At 40.9% G+C, this 17357-nt stretch overlaps 1 protein-coding gene and 1 pseudogene across 2 annotated transcripts; both read left to right on the plus strand.

The window, feature by feature from the left end:
* The first annotated feature begins 2964 nt into the window (after nt 1-2964).
* On the plus strand, nt 2965-9198 carry LOC115202370 (C-type lectin domain family 4 member E-like). 2 transcript variants are annotated; one of them, XM_029766495.1, is made up of 6 exons: nt 2965-3226; nt 6742-6858; nt 6953-7228; nt 7366-7490; nt 7608-7708; nt 8889-9198. In XM_029766495.1, exons 1-6 carry the CDS (start codon nt 3085-3087, stop codon nt 9034-9036), a joined length of 909 nt encoding a protein of 302 aa, XP_029622355.1. In that variant the 5' UTR covers nt 2965-3084; the 3' UTR covers nt 9037-9198. The 2 variants fall into 2 exon arrangements, with proteins under 2 accessions (XP_029622355.1, XP_029622356.1); XM_029766496.1 differs by having other exon boundaries at nt 6757-6858.
* Nucleotides 9199-12844: 3646 nt separating this feature from the next.
* Nucleotides 12845-15278, plus strand: LOC115202010 (C-type lectin domain family 4 member E-like; annotated as a pseudogene).
* Nucleotides 15279-17357: the final 2079 nt, after the last annotated feature.

A 17357-nucleotide genomic window follows, 5' to 3' on the forward strand; every position in this document is an offset into this window, starting at 1 on the left:
ACCCAGGTCTCTGTCACCAACACTACAGCTGTACCTGTAGTTAGTACTACATCCACCCAGGTCTCTGTCACCAACACTACAGCTGTACCTGTAGTTAGTACTACATCCACCCAGGTCTCTGTCACCAACACTACAGCTGTACCTGTAGTTAGTACTACATCCACCCAGGTCTCTGTCACCAACACTACAGCTATACCTGTAGTTAGTACTACATCCACCCAGGTCTCTGTCACCAACACTACAGCTGTACCTGTAGTTAGTACTACATCCACCCAGGTCTCTGTCACCAACACTACAGCTGTACCTGTAGTTAGTACTACATCCACCCAGGTCTCTGTCACCAAAACTACAGCTCTACCTGTAGTTAGTACTACATCCACCCAAGTCTCCGTCACCAACACTACAGCTGTACCTGTAGTTAGTACTACATCCACCCAGGTCTCTGTCACCAACACTACAGCTGTACCTGTAGTTAGTACTACATCCACCCAGGTCTCTGTCACCAACACTACAGCTGTACCTGTAGTTAGTACTACATCCACCCAGGTCTCTGTCACCAACACTACAGCTGTACCTGTAGTTAGTACTACATCCACCCAGGTCTCTGTCACCAACACTACAGCTGTACCTGTAGTTAGTATTACATCCACCCAGGTCTCTGTCACCAACACTACAGCTGTACCTGTAGTTAGTACTACATCCACCCAGGTCTCTGTCACCAACACTACAGCTCTACCTGTAGTTAGTACTACATCCACCCAGGTCTCCGTCACCAACCCTACAGCTGTACCTGTAGTTAGTACTACATCCACCCAGGTCTCTGTCACCAACACTACAGCTGTACCTGTAGTTAGTACTACATCCACCCAGGTCTCTGTCTCCAACACTACAGCTGTACCTGTAGTTAGTACTACATCCACCCAGGTCCTGTCACCAACACTACAGCTGTACCTGTAGTTAGTACTACATCCACCCAGGTCTCTGTCACCAACACTACAGCTCTACCTGTAGTTAGTACTACATCCACCCAGGTCTCTGTCACCAACGCTACAGCTGTACCTGTAGTTAGTACTACATCCACCCAGGTCTCTGTCACCAACACTACAGCTGTACCTGTAGTTAGTAATACATCCACCCAGGTCTCTGTCACCAACACTACAGCTGTACCTGTAGTTAGTATTACATCCACCCAGGTCTCTGTCACCAACACTACAACTGTACCTGTAGTTAGTACTACATCCACCCAGGTCTCTGTCACCAACACTACAGCTGTACCTGTAGTTAGTACTACATCCACCCAGGTCTCTGTCACCAAACACTACAGCTGTACCTGTAGTTAGTACTACATCCACCCAGGTCTCTGTCACCAACACTACAGCTGCACCTGTAGTTAGTACTCCATCCACCCAGGTCTCTGTCACCAACACTACAGCTGTACCTGTAGTTAGTACTACATCCACCCAGGTCTCTGTCACCAACACTACAGCTGTACCTGTAGTTAGTACTACATCCACCCGGGTCTCTGTCACCAACACTACAGCTGTACCTGTAGTTAGTACTACATCCACCCAGGTCTCTGTCACCAACACTACAGCTGTACCTGTAGTTAGTACTACATCCACCCAGGTCTCTGTCACCAACACTACAGCTGTACCTGTAGTTAGTACTACATCCACCCAGGTTTCTGTTACCAACACTACAGCTGTACCTGTAGTTAGTACTACATCCACCAGAGGGCCACCTTTGACTCTGTCCCTGTATTTAAGGATCTTTGTGATGCTTTATCTCCTCCTGTGGAATAGAGTAGAGCTGTAGAGTTGTATAATAGTTCATGTAGGTAGATGTCATGTGGAACAGTGGAATCAGTGCAGAGAGAGTTGTGTCATTAGATGTAACCAGTATGTATATGTTGTGTTGTAATAAAAGACAGGGTGGAAATATTAACGTGTTATCATAAAACATGTGAAGGGTTTTTGTTCTTCTTTCTTTTCCCTTAAAACTGAAACTGTGGAGATATTTTCAGAACTTCTGCTTTTTCATTCTAACTCTCACAGTCAGCATATATAGAACAAGACCCCTAAATGGTCATTTGTGGCCGGTCACACTTCAGGCGGATGTTTCCCCTAGCTACAGATCTAGGATCAGGTTTCCCTCCCCCATTCCTAACCTTAACCATTAGTGGTGGAAATGTAAAACCAACCTAAGATCATTATCTAGGGACAACTTCCCCCTACACCACCAGTCACAGAGTGAGATCCATAATGTGTTCTCCATCTGAAGGCTGGTGGTGCTGTAAACTCAGTCAGGATATATATAGTGTATATGTCAATTAACAGGATACCAATTTACTTTAGAACATCCAAAATTGGGACCCTGTGAATTCCCACATACAACATATAGCATGATATAGAGTCACATAATGTAGTATATTATCACACTAAGACTGGTGGGAGTCATATCATGTATTATATTATCACACTAAGACTGGTGGGAGTCATATCATGTATTATATTATCACACTAAGACTGGTGGGAGTCATATCATGTATTATATTATCAAACTAAGACTGGTGGGAGTCATATCATGTATTATGTTATAACACCAAGACTGGTGGGAGTCATATCATGTATTATATTATAACACCAAGACTGGTGGGAGTCATATCATGTATTATCTTATCAAACTAAGACTGGTGGGAGTCATATCATGTATTATATTATCAAACTAAGACTGGTGGGAGTCATATCATGTATTATGTTATAACACCAAGACTGGTGGGAGTCATATCATGTATTATATTATAACACCAAGACTGGTGGGAGTCATATCATGTATTATATTATCAAACTAAGACTGGTGGGAGTCATATTGTGTAGTATATTATAAACTAAGACTGGTGGGAGTCACATGGTGGCCAGTGTTGTGTTGATTTCACAATTTATCATCCACTGTGGTTGACTGATAGTTTCACTACCATAAATCATACAGACGCAAGACAGTGCAGGGAGAAGACACAACTACAGACGTTTATTAGAGTTAAGGTTAGAAGTAGAAGTTACTGTATTTGACCACAAGTGTGTTAAGATGTCAGAGGGAGTCTATGAAATCCCAGATAGATTTGAAGACGAGGAGCCTGATGCAATGAAGAACACAGACATTGACGGCCAATTATATGCCAACGTAGGAGCCTTTAAGCCCAGTCCAAGAGATGGAGTTGTTGCTTCAGGTAAGATTGCACGGACACACACACACACACACACACACACACACACACACACACACACACACACACACACACACACACACACACACACACACACACACACACACACACTATATATTACAGGTGAGGTTACCCTGTGTTACTAGACCTTTATTTGTCACAATCCTGGATGATACAGGTAAACATATTACCAAAGATCTTTAATAATTTGTGATTCAGTACATGTTCAGTGGTGGAAGAGACCCTCTGGAGTTGCTGCAGTGTGTCTGGGGCTGCTGTGTGTTCTAATAACCTTTGAAAGTCAGTCTTTGCTGTCAAGTTACATATAAGCACAATATCAAATGCTCATATTTGACTGTTGTTCCCCTACATGGGTCCCAAAAGAGTGGATCTTTTCAGTCATTCAACTAGCTGTCACTCAAAATCTCCTCAACCAATCAGGTTCATGAAGAGAGAGGGCGGCAGGTCTTCTAGCGGTTAAGATCGTTAAGATCGTTGTAGATATCTAAGTCAGTGAAGACAGCCTGAGAGACGGTGAGACCAGCAGCAAGAGAGAAGAGACAGCAGACACTGCTCCTAATAATGGACCAGGAGATCCGTACTCTGGTAACACACACTTGACCCTATTGTAGGAGAAGGTCCAAGGTCGCTCCCCTAGGATTGTATTCTCCAATGAGTTTTGAGAAAGAGGGGAGGAGAGAGGATGTGAGGAGGAATTGAGGAAAGATGAACTGAGAAAGAGATCATAGACAGTCTGTAATACCACTATTTCACCTCTATGGTGACTTCATCTCTCACTTTAACCACTAGGTGGAATCATCACTTAACCATTCAGCACTGTATTCCACCATCAATGAACGAACGAATGAGAGAGAAAGAGAGGGAGAGAGAGAGAGAGAGAGAGAGAGAGAGGGAAAAAGAGAGAGAGAGAGAGAGAGAGAGAGAGAGAGAGAGAGAGAGAGAGAGAGGACGTCGTCATAGTAGGTTGTTGTTACGTCACTTTCTCACAGATCCAGTTATGATATTTGTGACATTTGTCTTCATTCCATGTCTGTACAGGGTCAGCTTGTCCATAGTATATCTCAACACAGTCCTCCTGCCCACTATCATCAGGCTGTCCTGCCCCCCAGTACCTAAACAACACAGAGAACCAGACAGTCAGACACTGTGGTAAAAACATCCTCCTCAATTATACACATAGTCCTATTTTTACAGCTTTAAAGAAATTGTCAAAGATGAGCATACCATTATCAACACATATTTTCTCTCTCTCTTTCCATTACATTTTCAAATGCAAGTAGTACTTGGCTTCTATGATACATCTACAGTTCTCATGGAATGACATCCATGAGTCAAAACATATACTTTTAGGAACATGATTGGAAACTCTCTCTCTCATTGTTTTTCTTGTAGTCTAGTAATTATTATGCTGATAAAGTCCTACAGTATGTACACTAACTTGCCACTGTATATTTCCAAACTAGTCTCAAAACATTTCGTATTATTCTGTACGTAAATCAGAGACACTCCATTTTAAAGTGATATATTACCTTTCATATGGTATATATCAATTTGTGAATGCCCGTCATCCATTTTGTATGATATGTTAGAAATTACAATGTGTATGATATGTTACGAATTTGCAAATATGTACAATATGTTACAAATGTCCTAAACATATGAATTCTACTAACATTAGCTAGCTGGTAATAATTACTATGTTGACGGTTTGATACAGTGATACGGAGAAGAGGAGATAAGAGGAGGTGAGGAGATAGGCGGAGAGGAGATAGGAGTAGATATGAGGAGGTGAGGTGGTGAGGAGATAGGCGGAGAGGACAGACTAATTGAGATAGAGCCTAAGTGTCAGAGAGAGATATAGAGAAGGAAGAAGAAGATTTAGAGAATGAGGAAGAGAGAAAAAATAAGACAAATAATTGATCTTTTTAGTTTTAGAGGAGAATACGTAGACATATTGTACTCTGGAAAATTATTCTTCATTAGTTTTATTAGAAACATGTCACGTGATTTTCCAAAAAAAGTGGGTCCAATTATTAACCTATGCTTAACACTTCAACAATAAGAATAACAAAAGCACAGATTAATAAATGAAGGAACAAAGTTATTTTAAAAGGTCTACCAGCTTCCTAATTGAATGTGATTGGATACTTAAAACAGTGTGACCTGGACACACACAGAGGGCAGAACATTACTGAGAGGAAACACACACACTCACACAAAATCAATACTAATAGAAGGTGAAATGACTCACAACCTTCACTGTACAAGGGACAACGTGTAGGTTACCAACGGCAACACAATGAACCAGTAGACCTGTCTACTACATACCCAAATACTCATCATGGTGTCTATCTGCTGTTGTGTCTCTTCCTGGAGGTTGCTGTCTGTTCAAACCACTGGTTAAGGTGTGAAGTCCTCCCTACATCTATAACACTGTACGTTGTCAGACACAACAGACTGTTAAACTAAAGCAGCTGTTTAACAGGATATACAACATAATATACTGTCTGTTGTACTGTGTGTAGATACATAAAGTACCAAAGTATATTTTAAGGGGGCAATTAGAATTAGCCTTTATATGGAGGATATTTATGCTAATGTAGACAGGAAGAGCTGTGGACAGGATATAGTGAACAGGATCATAGATAAACAACCTGAATCTCAGAACACTGGTAAATACACCGTAGTCATAGTGACACACACGTGAAAGTTTAAACTAATGGTTATTATCCTTCCACTTGCCGCATAAACAATTGTGCCTATGTTAATGTGATGAGGTAGGCCGATGCCCCACGCTCCAAGGCTTCAAAATTCAACTGAGTAAAATAAACTGTAACAAACAGATGATTAAATATTCAATAAACGGAATACAATGTGTCTTCCAAATATAGGTCTTACTTCACAAGAGAAAGCTTTGGAATTGATATGCTTGTGGAAAAGGATACATGAAACGCTAAATACTACATCCCCTAAATGAAACGTTGTTCCTTTAAGACTAGAGGTTAAATGTTCTGAAATGTTCGAGGCTCTGTATTTTAGGATGTTTACTAACTGCTGAAACATTCATTATCATGTTCATTAAGTCCAATGCAAATCGCCACTGTGTACTTCCAACCTGGTCTCAATGCATTTCTTATTATTCTGTACGTAAACCCGAGTCACTCCATTTAGTGTAATATGATAGGTTTCATATGATATGTATCAATTTGTGGATGTCCATGATCCATTTTGTATGTTACAAATTACAATTTCTATGATGTTACGAACTACAATTTGTATATGTTACGAATGTCCTAAACATATGAATTCTACTAACATTAGCTAGCTAGCTAACGTTAGCAAGGCTAGGAGATAGCTGTAGCTGGACACTATATTTCCTGTTAATGTGTGAAGCTGTATCTTTAACAACCACAAGTCCCCACCAACAGGAAGAGAGATGGGGTGAGAAAACATCACTTTAAAGTGTGATTGTGTCTCATTGATGATGCTATGTACAGTACCTTTGTCCACAGAGCCTGATAGCTCAGGGAAGAGATCCTCCAGAGTTGCTGCAGTGTGTCTGGGGCTGCTGTGTGTTCTCCTACTGGCTGGGATCATAGGCCTGTCTGTCTACTGTAAGTCTTAAGTTACAATTCCTTCAATTCACCAGCATTCACCTACAATTCACCAGATTATCTATTTTATTGATAAACTTTGTTGTTATAACAGATGATGGGGTCTCTAAGAGCTTCTTAGCCTATAAGACCAACTCATCTGCAGAGATAGAACAGCTACAGACCAGTTACAACACCCTGACTAAAGAGAGAGACCAGCTACAGACCAGTTACAACACCCTGACTAAAGAGAGAGACCAGCTTCAGACCAGTTACAACACCCTGACTAAAGAGAAAGACCAGCTACAGACCAGTTACAACACCCTGACTAAAGAGAGAGCCAACCTACAGACTGAGAGAGATTTTCTTAGCGGGAAGTTTACCAATCTCAGTGAGTAAACCTACAGTAATAAATTATCATTAACTATACACCACTGATCATGAGTCTGTGTTCTTTCATTAAGTGTCCAGTGTGATAAATTGAAGACAATTCGTATTTTCATCAATATTTTCAAACCTGTCTTGAAGGCTGGCAGAAGTTTGAATCCAGTTGGTACTTCCTGTCTACTGAGACTAAAACCTGGAAGGAGAGCAGACAGGACTGTCTGAAGAGAGGAGCAGACCTGGTGATCATAAACAGTGATAAGGAACAGGTGAGAGGGAGATGGAGAGGGAGAGGGAGAGGGAGAGGGAGAGGGAGAGGGATGGGTGTGCAGGGGGTAGATATGATCAAACATAAACATCTGTTTATGTATCTTTCTCAACAACAGAAGTTTCTCTTCAACCTCAAGAAGAGAGTCTGGATTGGTCTGACTGACTCTGTTAATGAGGGGACCTGGAAATGGGTGGACGACACCCCACTGACCACAAGGTGAGAGATGATAACTAATCTGTCAATAAGGCTCCATTCAACCTTTTTCTATGCAGGTTACTGATATTGATGATAGCAGTCAACACAGTTAACTATCAGATGACAAATGTCTACATATTATTTAGTATTATGATGTTGTATCTGTGATGTCTGATTGTTGTTAATCCTGTAGGTCCTGGTATTAACCATGATATCTGACTGTTTTTAACCCTGTAGGTACTGGTATTAACCATGATATCTGACTGTTGTTAACCCTGTAGGTACTGGTATTAACCATGATATCTGACTGTTGTTAACCCTGTAGGTCCTGGTATTAACCATGATATCTGACTGTTGTTAACCCTGTAGGTACTGGTATTAACCATGATATCTGACTGTTGTTAACCCTGTAGGTACTGGTATTAAACATGATATCTGACTGTTTTTAACCCTGTAGGTCCTGGTATTAACCATGATATCTGACTGTTGTTAACCCTGTAGGTACTGGTATTAACCATGATATCTGACTGTTGTTAACCCTGTAGGTCTTGGTATTAACCATGATATCTGACTGTTGTTAACCCTGTAGGTACTGGTATTAACCATGATATCTGATTGTTGTTAACCCTGTAGGTGCTGGTATTAACCATGATATCTGACTGTTTTTAACCCTGTAGGTACTGGTATTAACCATGATATCTGTTTTTAACCCTGTAGGTACTGGTATTAACCATGATATCTGACTGTTTTTAACCCTGTAGGTACTGGTATTAACCCTGATATCTGACTGTTTTTAACCCTGTAGGTACTGGTATTAGCCATGATATCTGACTGTTGTTAACCCTGTAGGTACTGGTATTAACCATGATATCTGACTGTTTTTAACCCTGTAGGTACTGGTATTAACCATGATATCTGACTGTTGTTAACCCTGTAGGTACTGGTATTAAACATGATATCTGACTGTTTTTAACCCTGTAGGTACTGGTATTAACCATGATATCTGACTGTTTTTAACCCTGTATGTACTGGTATTAACCATGATATCTGACTGTTTGTAACCCTGTAGGTACTGGTAATAACCATGATATCTGACTGTTTTTAACCCTGTATGTACTGGTATTAACCATGATATCTGACTGTTTGTAACCCTGTAGGTACTGGTAATAACCATGATATCTGACTGTTTTTAACCCTGTAGGTACTGGTATGCCAAACAGCCTGATAATGCAGGTCCTAATGGGGACGAGGACTGTGCTGAGATACACAAAGATCAGAGTCCTCTAAAGGCATGGAATGACATGTCATGTGGCAGCAAACTCAACTGGATTTGTGAGAAAGTGTTTTAAAATCACCATGACAACATGCTGTAACACATACAGTAGACTACAGTGCACAGAACTTCCTCCTCTGTCTCTGTCTCTCTCTCTCTTTGTCTCAAACTCATGCACACAAATGTTGTATTTGTTTGTATTAATATATTAATAAAAGTCCTACTTGTTTCCTGATAATGTCCTACTTGTTTCCTCATATTGTTTACCAGAGACAACATGAAGATAGTACATCAGACTCTGCTATATGGGTCTCAAAAGAGGGAAGTGAAGTTGTTATTTTCAGTGGTTCAACCAGCTGTCACTCAAAACCTCCTCCACCAATCAGGTTCATTAAGAGAGAACAGAACTGCGTCCGTTTCTGTCGCCATCTCCTCCTCACTGGTTATTGAGACTACCCACCCTCAATATCCACTTGGAGCAGTTTGTAGTCTCAAATCTATTGTTGAATAGAGTGGGACGCTAACGTCCCACTGGCCCAGAGAGGTTAAATCACCCCAAGGTGAGTGAATACTGCTATAACACTGGCCACCCCAAGGTAGGAGACTACTGCTCTATAATAACACTGACCACCCCAAGGTAAGGGACTACTGCTCTATAACAACACTGACCACCACAAGGTAAGAGTTACAACACCCTGATTAAAGAGAGAGACCAGCTACAGACCAGTTACAACACCCTGACTGAGGAGACAGACCAGCTACAAGACCCTGATTAAAGAGAGAGACCAGCTACAGACCAGTTACAACACTCTGATGAGGAGTTAGGAGAAGAGGAATCGATGAAAGACAAATTGAGTTAGAGCCATAGAGCAGGGTTTCCAAAACTCGTTCCTTGAGCCCTCCTCTGGGTGAACATTTCGTTTTTTTACCCTATCACTACACAGCTGATTCTAATATAGTTGACTATATGAACAAGCTGTGTAGTGCTCGGGCAAAAACCAAAATGTTCACCCCCCCGCTTGTATTAATATTTTTTATTATAAACATGTAATGGAATTCGCAATAGGCTCATGGTGTCACGACTTCCACCGAAGTCGGTTCCTCTCTTTGTTCGGGCGGCGTTCAGTGGTCGGCGTCACCGATCTTCTAGCCATCGTCGATCCACTTTTCATTTTCCATTTGTTTTGTCTTGTTTTCCTACACACCGGGTTCTCATTTCCCTCATTAAGTGTTCTGTATTTAACCCTCTGTTGCCCCCATGTCTTTGTGTGGAATTGTTTATTGTAAGGTGCATGCGCACATTGTTTTCTGGTGCACGTCGAGTATTGTACCCATGATTGATTATTTGTTTTTGCCGGTGGTTTATATATTAAACTGCTCCTGCTATTTCCTCGTTTCTGCTCTCCTGCATCTGACTTCACTGCCACCAGTTATGCACCCCGTTACACATGGTTGTTTTTTGGGTTATTGTTTTCATCCAGAATTGTTCAATTATTGACATACATGGCTTTTATCATAAGAACAAAGCCACAAATGATCCATCTAGAGTATAAGCCCTTTCTAAAAATGGGGTGGGGGGGTTCTAAACTAAAATATGGAATTGTTTTAAGATGGTCATACCAAGGATCATTTAGCTACTGGATTTTTAAATTTAAGACCCCTTAATATATCAAAAATATATATAACAACATTATTGGATGAAACACTGAATGTGGCATTACTGCTATTAGCCAATAGAAATGCATTAATTAAATAACAGATTCACTACACGGAACAACAGGTAGTCAAAAAACAATCTAAAGGAAGTTTGTTCTGTCTTATATCTGAGAGATTTAATATATTCTTTTTACTTGCTACAGATATTTACATGCTCCATTTACATGCTCCAATTTAGGCCTGGTGATAACATTCTCAACAGTACCAATCCACCATCACATACAAGGTATAGGAGTTGTGTCACGACAGTGACGGATGGTGGCGCCCCTCCTCGGCCGGGCGGGGCACGGTGGTCGTCGTCGCCGACCTACTAGCTGCCATCGATCCCTTTTTGTTTCACTTTCGTTTGGTTAGGTCTAGGTAGGCACGCACCTGTTTTGGGTTAGTCATTAGAAAGGGGGGGTTATTTAGGTTAGCGTAGGATGTATGTGTTTGTACGTGATTGTGTTGCTTGTCCGGGGTTTTGTGCTAGAGGAACGTGTACTGGGGTTTTTTCCCTCTGCTTGTGGTTTATTTTCATTGTTTGTACACCACCGCAGAATCATTTAAGGGCTGCGCCCCTATACTTTTGGCGACCACATCCAGTTGTTTTTTAATAAAGAAGTGTGGTCGAGAACTCTCTGTCTCCTGCGCCTGACTCTACCTCTCCTGTTGTTTTCTCCAGCCAGCCCGTGACAAATTATCTGTATCTCCAATCAATGAGTGTAGTAGAGATATCAAAGGATGTTACTTCATCATCTTTGACAGTCAGTCTTTGTTGTCAAGTTACAAATAAGCACAAAATCAAATGCTCATATTTGACTGTTGTTCCCCTATAAGGGTCCCAAAAGAGGGAAGTGAAGTGGATCTTTTCAGTGGTTTAACCAACTGTCACTCAAAATCTCCTTGACCAATCAGGTTCATTAAGAGAGAGGGCGGCAAGTAGCCTAGACGTACTGGTTTGGCCAGTACGAAAGGTTGCTGGTTTGAATCCCTGAGCAGACTAAGTGAAACATCTGTCGATGTGCCCTTGAGCAATGCACTTAACCCTAATTGGTCTTGTAAGTCTCTCTGGATAAGAGCGTCTGCTAAATGACTAAAGGTAAATGTAGAGAGCCTCAATGGTTGCTGTTGTCATCTCATCCTCACTGGTTAATAAGACTACCCACCCTCAATATCCACTTGGAGCAGTTTGTAGTGTCAAATCTATTGTATGGACATTATAATGACCCATGTTTGTAGTTCTGGACCTCCTGTACATGTTGATGTACAGTACCAGTCAAAAGTTTGGACACCCCTACTCATTAGAGGGTTTTTCCTTATTTTTACTATTTTCTACTTTGTAGAATAATAGTCTAGACATCAAACTATGAAATAACACATATGAAATAATGTATTAACCAAAAAAGTGTTACACAAATCAACATTTATTTTATATTTGAGATTCTTCAAAGTAGTTTGATGAAATCTTTGCACACTCTTGGCATTCTCTCAACCAGCTTCACCTGGAATGCTTTTCAAACAGTCTTGAAGGAGCTCCTACATATCCTGAGCAATTGTTGGCTGCTTTTCCTTCACTCTGGGGTCCAACTGATCCCTAACTATCATAATTGGGTTGAGGTTGGGGGATTGTGGAGGCCAGGTCATCTGAAGCAGCACTCCATCACTCTCCTTCTTGGTCAAATAGCCCTTACACAGCCTGGAGGTGTATTGGAAATCAAATGACAGTCCCACTAAGCACAAACAAGATGGAATGCCTATCGCTGCAGAATGCTGTGGTAACCATGCTGGTTAAGTGTGCCTTGAATTCTAAATAATAGCAAGTCCCATTCCCTGGGCAGGAGGACTGTGTTGAGATATACTCTGGACAAGATGACCATGTAGAGACATGGAATGATTTATATTGTGCCGCAGAAAATTGTTTAACAATAACCACTGTAACAATCTCTCACATGCACACACACACACACACACACACACACACACACACACACACACACGCTCACACACACGCACACGCACACACACACACACACACACACACACACACACACACACACACACACACACACACACACACACACACTATACTTTTATGTTTTGTTGGAAGACCACCACATTAATTCTAGAAGCAGAGACTTAAAGTATAGTAGACCTACATAGAAAGAAAGACCCAGGCATTGTTAAAGATGTCAAAGGTCATCTATGCTGAGCCAGATATGAACAAGAAGGTGAAGTTTGACGGAGGTGAGACGGAGGAGAGGATTGTGGATATCTACGTCAGTGCAGACACCCTGAGAGACGGTGAGACCAGCACCAAGAGAGAAGAGACAGCAGACACTGCTCCTAATAATGGACCAGGAGACAAGCACTCAGGTAACACACACATACACACACACATACACACACACACACACACACACACTCACAAAACATAACAGTCTCTTGTATGTGTCCACAGAGCCTGATAGCTCAGGGAAGAGACCCTTCATAGTTGCTGCAGTGTGTCTGGGGATGCTGTGTGTTCTACTGGCTGGGATCATAGGCCTGTCTGTCTACTGTGAGTTTGTGTATAAGTTCATTGCTTTCACATAGTTGTATTAAGTGCTTGTTACTAAGCCTACTTACCTGGTGTTTTACCTAGTAACTATGTGTTTATACTTTGTAGATAACAGAGCCATCAAAGATTCGGAGGATAAAGGGAACAACTTGTCACAGAGTTTTTCCCTTTATAAGACCAACACAACTGCAGAGAGAGACCAGTTACAGACCAGATACAACAACCTGACTGAAGAGAGAGACCAGCTACAGACCAAATACAACAACCTGACTGAAGAGAGAGACCAGCTACAGACCAGATACAACAACCTGACTATAGAGAGAGACAGGCTTCAGAATTTGCTTTGTGGTCAGTGAGCTGGTTTTCATACCTATCTTTATTATAAAGTCACTTTGTTCATTGAGATCTAGTCCAGTGAATCATGGAAAATAAAATGTGATGTTTATTGTATTGTATCATATTGTATTAGTGTTGTGTTGTGTCATCAAACAGAAAAAAACATGTTGTTTTGATGGATGGAAGAAGTTTGACTGCAGTTGTTACTTCCTCTCTACTAAGAAGAAAACCTGGGGGAGAGCAGACAGGACTGTCTGGAGAGAGGAACAGACCTGGTGATCATAAACAGCAAAGAGGAACAGGTGAGAGGAGATAGCGCGAAAGAGAAGGGTGAGGTGGGGGGAGGGGGGATATAGGTCTGCCGGGGGTAGATATGGTCAAACAATGAGCTCCAAAAGTATAGGGACGTTAACAAATGTTTTTTGGTGGGGTTTTGTGCTCCAGCACTTTGGATTTGGAATGATACAGTGTCTGTGAGGTTAACGGGCAGACTGACAGCTTTCAGTTGATGGGATTTGTGCATCTTTAACTTTCTCACTCATCATCATTGACAATTCATTCAGCACTATCCATGGTCATGGTAGCATCCACATTTAGGTAGAAGTGTTTCGAAAACATATTTCATACTTATTTACATGTAACGTTACACTCCAAATTGACACAATACATTATTAACCATTCATTTCTCTTGGGCACAAAATAATCTGAAACACAACCAAAACTAAAAGCAAATTCTTCCAGCAAGTTTGTAGAGACACACTCGATATGGATGAAAAAACCCGAAACTGAAAGCTGATGGTCCACACTTTAACCTTTAATGTATCACTTCAATTCCAAAGTGCTGAAGTACAGAGCCAAAACAACACAAAATGTGTCAGTGTCCCAAAACTTTTGGAGCTTACTCAATGCAGTGTATATTGTATCTTTCTCAACCATAGGAGTTTCTCTTCAACTTCAAGAAGAGAGTCTGGATTGGTCTGACTGACAGAGAGACAGAGGAGACCTGGAAATGGGTGGATGGAACACCACTGACCACAGAGTAAGAGATGTTAACTACTCTGACAATAAGGCTCCAATGAAAATGTTTCTATACAGGTTATTGTCAATGATTGTAGCAGTCAACAAAGATATCTTTAATTATGTATATTAATATGTATATTATTTAGGATTGTAATATTCTAACTGTGATATCTCAGTTATTAACCCTGTAGGTACTGGTATTAACCATGATATCTGACTGTTTTTAACCCTGTAGGTACTGGTATTAACCATGATATCTGACTGTTTTTAACCCTGTAGGTACTGGTATTAACCATGATATCTGACTGTTTTTAACCCTGTAGGTACTGGTATTAACCATGATATCTGACTGTTTTTAACCCTGTAGGTACTGGTATTAACCATGATATCTGATTGTTTTTAACCCTGTAGGTACTGGTATTAACCATGATATCTGACTGTTTTTAACCCTGTAGGTACTGGTATTAACCATGATATCTGACTGTTTTTAACCCTGTAGGTACTGGTATGACAAGCAGCCTGATAGTGGAGATCCTAGTGGGGAGGAGGACTGTGCTGAGATACATAAAGATTGGATTCCACTTAAGGCATGGAATGACATGTCATGTGACTGGAAACTCAACTGGATTTGTGAGAAAGTGGTTTAACATCACCATGACAACATATGTAGCCTGCAGTGCACACAACTTTCTCCTTCATTCTCTCTCTCTCTCTCACACACACAGATTTTCTCTGTCTTGCTCTCACTCACACACTCTGCCTCAATCCCAAACACCCCCTTACACAGATTTTCACACACACATACGCACGCACACATGCATACTCATACACACACGCTTGCAAATGCACCTATTGTTGTATTTGTTTGTAGTATCATATTAATAAAAGTCCTACTTATTTTCTGATTGTATCTTCCTGTGTACTATTCATTTTGTTTCACACGTCATCAGATATAATTTGAAATTAGTACATTTGACTTTGTGCATACACATAATTTCCAATTCAAATAATTCTAAAGAATATATTCTAATTTAGGCATGGTGCAAACAGTACCAAACCACCATAACATACAGTACACTGTATAGGAGTTGACGGTATCACCAATCAGTGAGTGTAGTAGAGTTATCAAAGGATCTCAAAGGATGTTACTAAGTAATCTTTGACCGTCAGTCTTTGTTGTCAAGTTACATACAATATCAAATGCTCATATTTGACTGCTGTTCTCCTGTAAGGGTCCAAAAAGAGTGAAGCGGATATTTTCAGTCATTCAAACAGCTGTCACTCAAAATGTCATCCTCACAGGTTAATAGTCCAGTGAAAATGGCTGAGTGTTTATGTGGTGTAAATCTGTATTAAGCATGCGGAAAAGCATAGTGAATAAGACAAGTACCAAACACCTTGATAGCAGAAGTGCAAGCAAGCAGATGAGGAAATGTGGCTATTGTAACGGTCGTCGTACGTAGTGGACCAAGGGGCAGCGGATTGAGTGCCCATAGTGACTTTATTGAACACGTAACAAACAAAACAAGAAAACGATCGCACAAACAGGATTGCAGGCTAAACACACAGCTATGCAACCACAACTTCCCACAAAAGGCACAGGTGAAAACAGGGCTACTTAAGTATGACGATGTGCAGCTGTTCCTGATTGAGAGCCATACCAGGCCAACAAAGAAATACACAACATAGACAGAGTATAGAAATTCGAAATATAGAACATAACCCAGAAACCCTGGAATACTCTAACCAAACACCCCTCTACATAAACACATATACTAACACACCCCGAACCACATAAAACAAATACCCCCCTGCAACGTCCTGACCAAACTACAATAACAAATAACACCTTTACTGGTCAGAATGTGACAGCTATATACAGTAGAATACATTATATAGTAAAACCTGCAAAGTGGCAAATGTAAATCAAGGAAAAAAGTGCCCCTGTAACCAATAAAAAAATGCACTACCCTCCCAAAAGCAGAATAAAACGTTAGACAACCCACCAGTCCCCCCCCCCCCTTCACATTGTCCCCAACCGGTATTTTTTGTGATCTTTCCCCCCTCAGAAACCCCCTGCTAACAAGTTTGAGTCCCTCTTGAAGGTGTGAGAAAGACAGTCATCAGGTTGAGTTTGGTGTAAACCATAACACACAAATAACTGAACAAAGATACGATAAATGTCATTTAGTTACCAATATGTAACTTTGCATGTGCCACTACTGTATAAGATATTCATTATCATGTCCATCTTTTAGGTAAACATATTGTTCAAAGACACAGTTTATTGTCAAAGTGGATAGATAGTAGGTTGTATGATTGTTCACTGCCTCCTTGTGACTTCTGTGGTCTCTGTTAGTCAACACATGGCTGCTGAAAGGGTTCTTGATAACTGAGCCCCGCTCCCTCTCTCCTCCAACCCTTGCATAACATTATCCATGTTCCAGGTTGAGTACATTGCAAACACCTGCCAGATCTCAAAACTCTTGGATAGGTGTTTAACATAGTTTAGGGTTAGGATAAAGGTTAAGGTTAGGGTTATGGCTATTGTTACGGTTAGTAGATAGTTAGTTGAAATCTTACTGAAGCCCCATTTCCATTTGAACATTGAAGCCAGACATAGAGCCATGCATTTAGCTTGCAAACATTTGTTAGCTAGCTAATTGGTTAGCGTCATCGCTAGCATAACAGACTAGCTAGCTTTATTCCTACCTTGCTAGCCATGGCATTGGCTATATGATGTAACTAGCTAGCTAGCTTTCAATACGACCTGGCCAGTTACAATT

This window comes from Salmo trutta, chromosome 11, assembly GCF_901001165.1.
Source record: "Salmo trutta chromosome 11, fSalTru1.1, whole genome shotgun sequence".
NCBI lineage: Eukaryota > Metazoa > Chordata > Actinopteri > Salmoniformes > Salmonidae > Salmo > Salmo trutta.

Coding starts and splice junctions, on each gene's coding strand:
- LOC115202370 (XM_029766495.1), top strand. CDS start 3,085: ATGTCAGAGGGAGTCTATGAAATCCCAGATAGATTTGAAGACGAGGAG. Junction 3,227..6,741: donor AGATGGAGTTGTTGCTTCAG/GTAAGATTGCAC, acceptor TGCTATGTACAG/TACCTTTGTCCACAGAGCCT. Junction 7,709..8,888: donor GACACCCCACTGACCACAAG/GTGAGAGATGAT, acceptor TTAACCCTGTAG/GTACTGGTATGCCAAACAGC.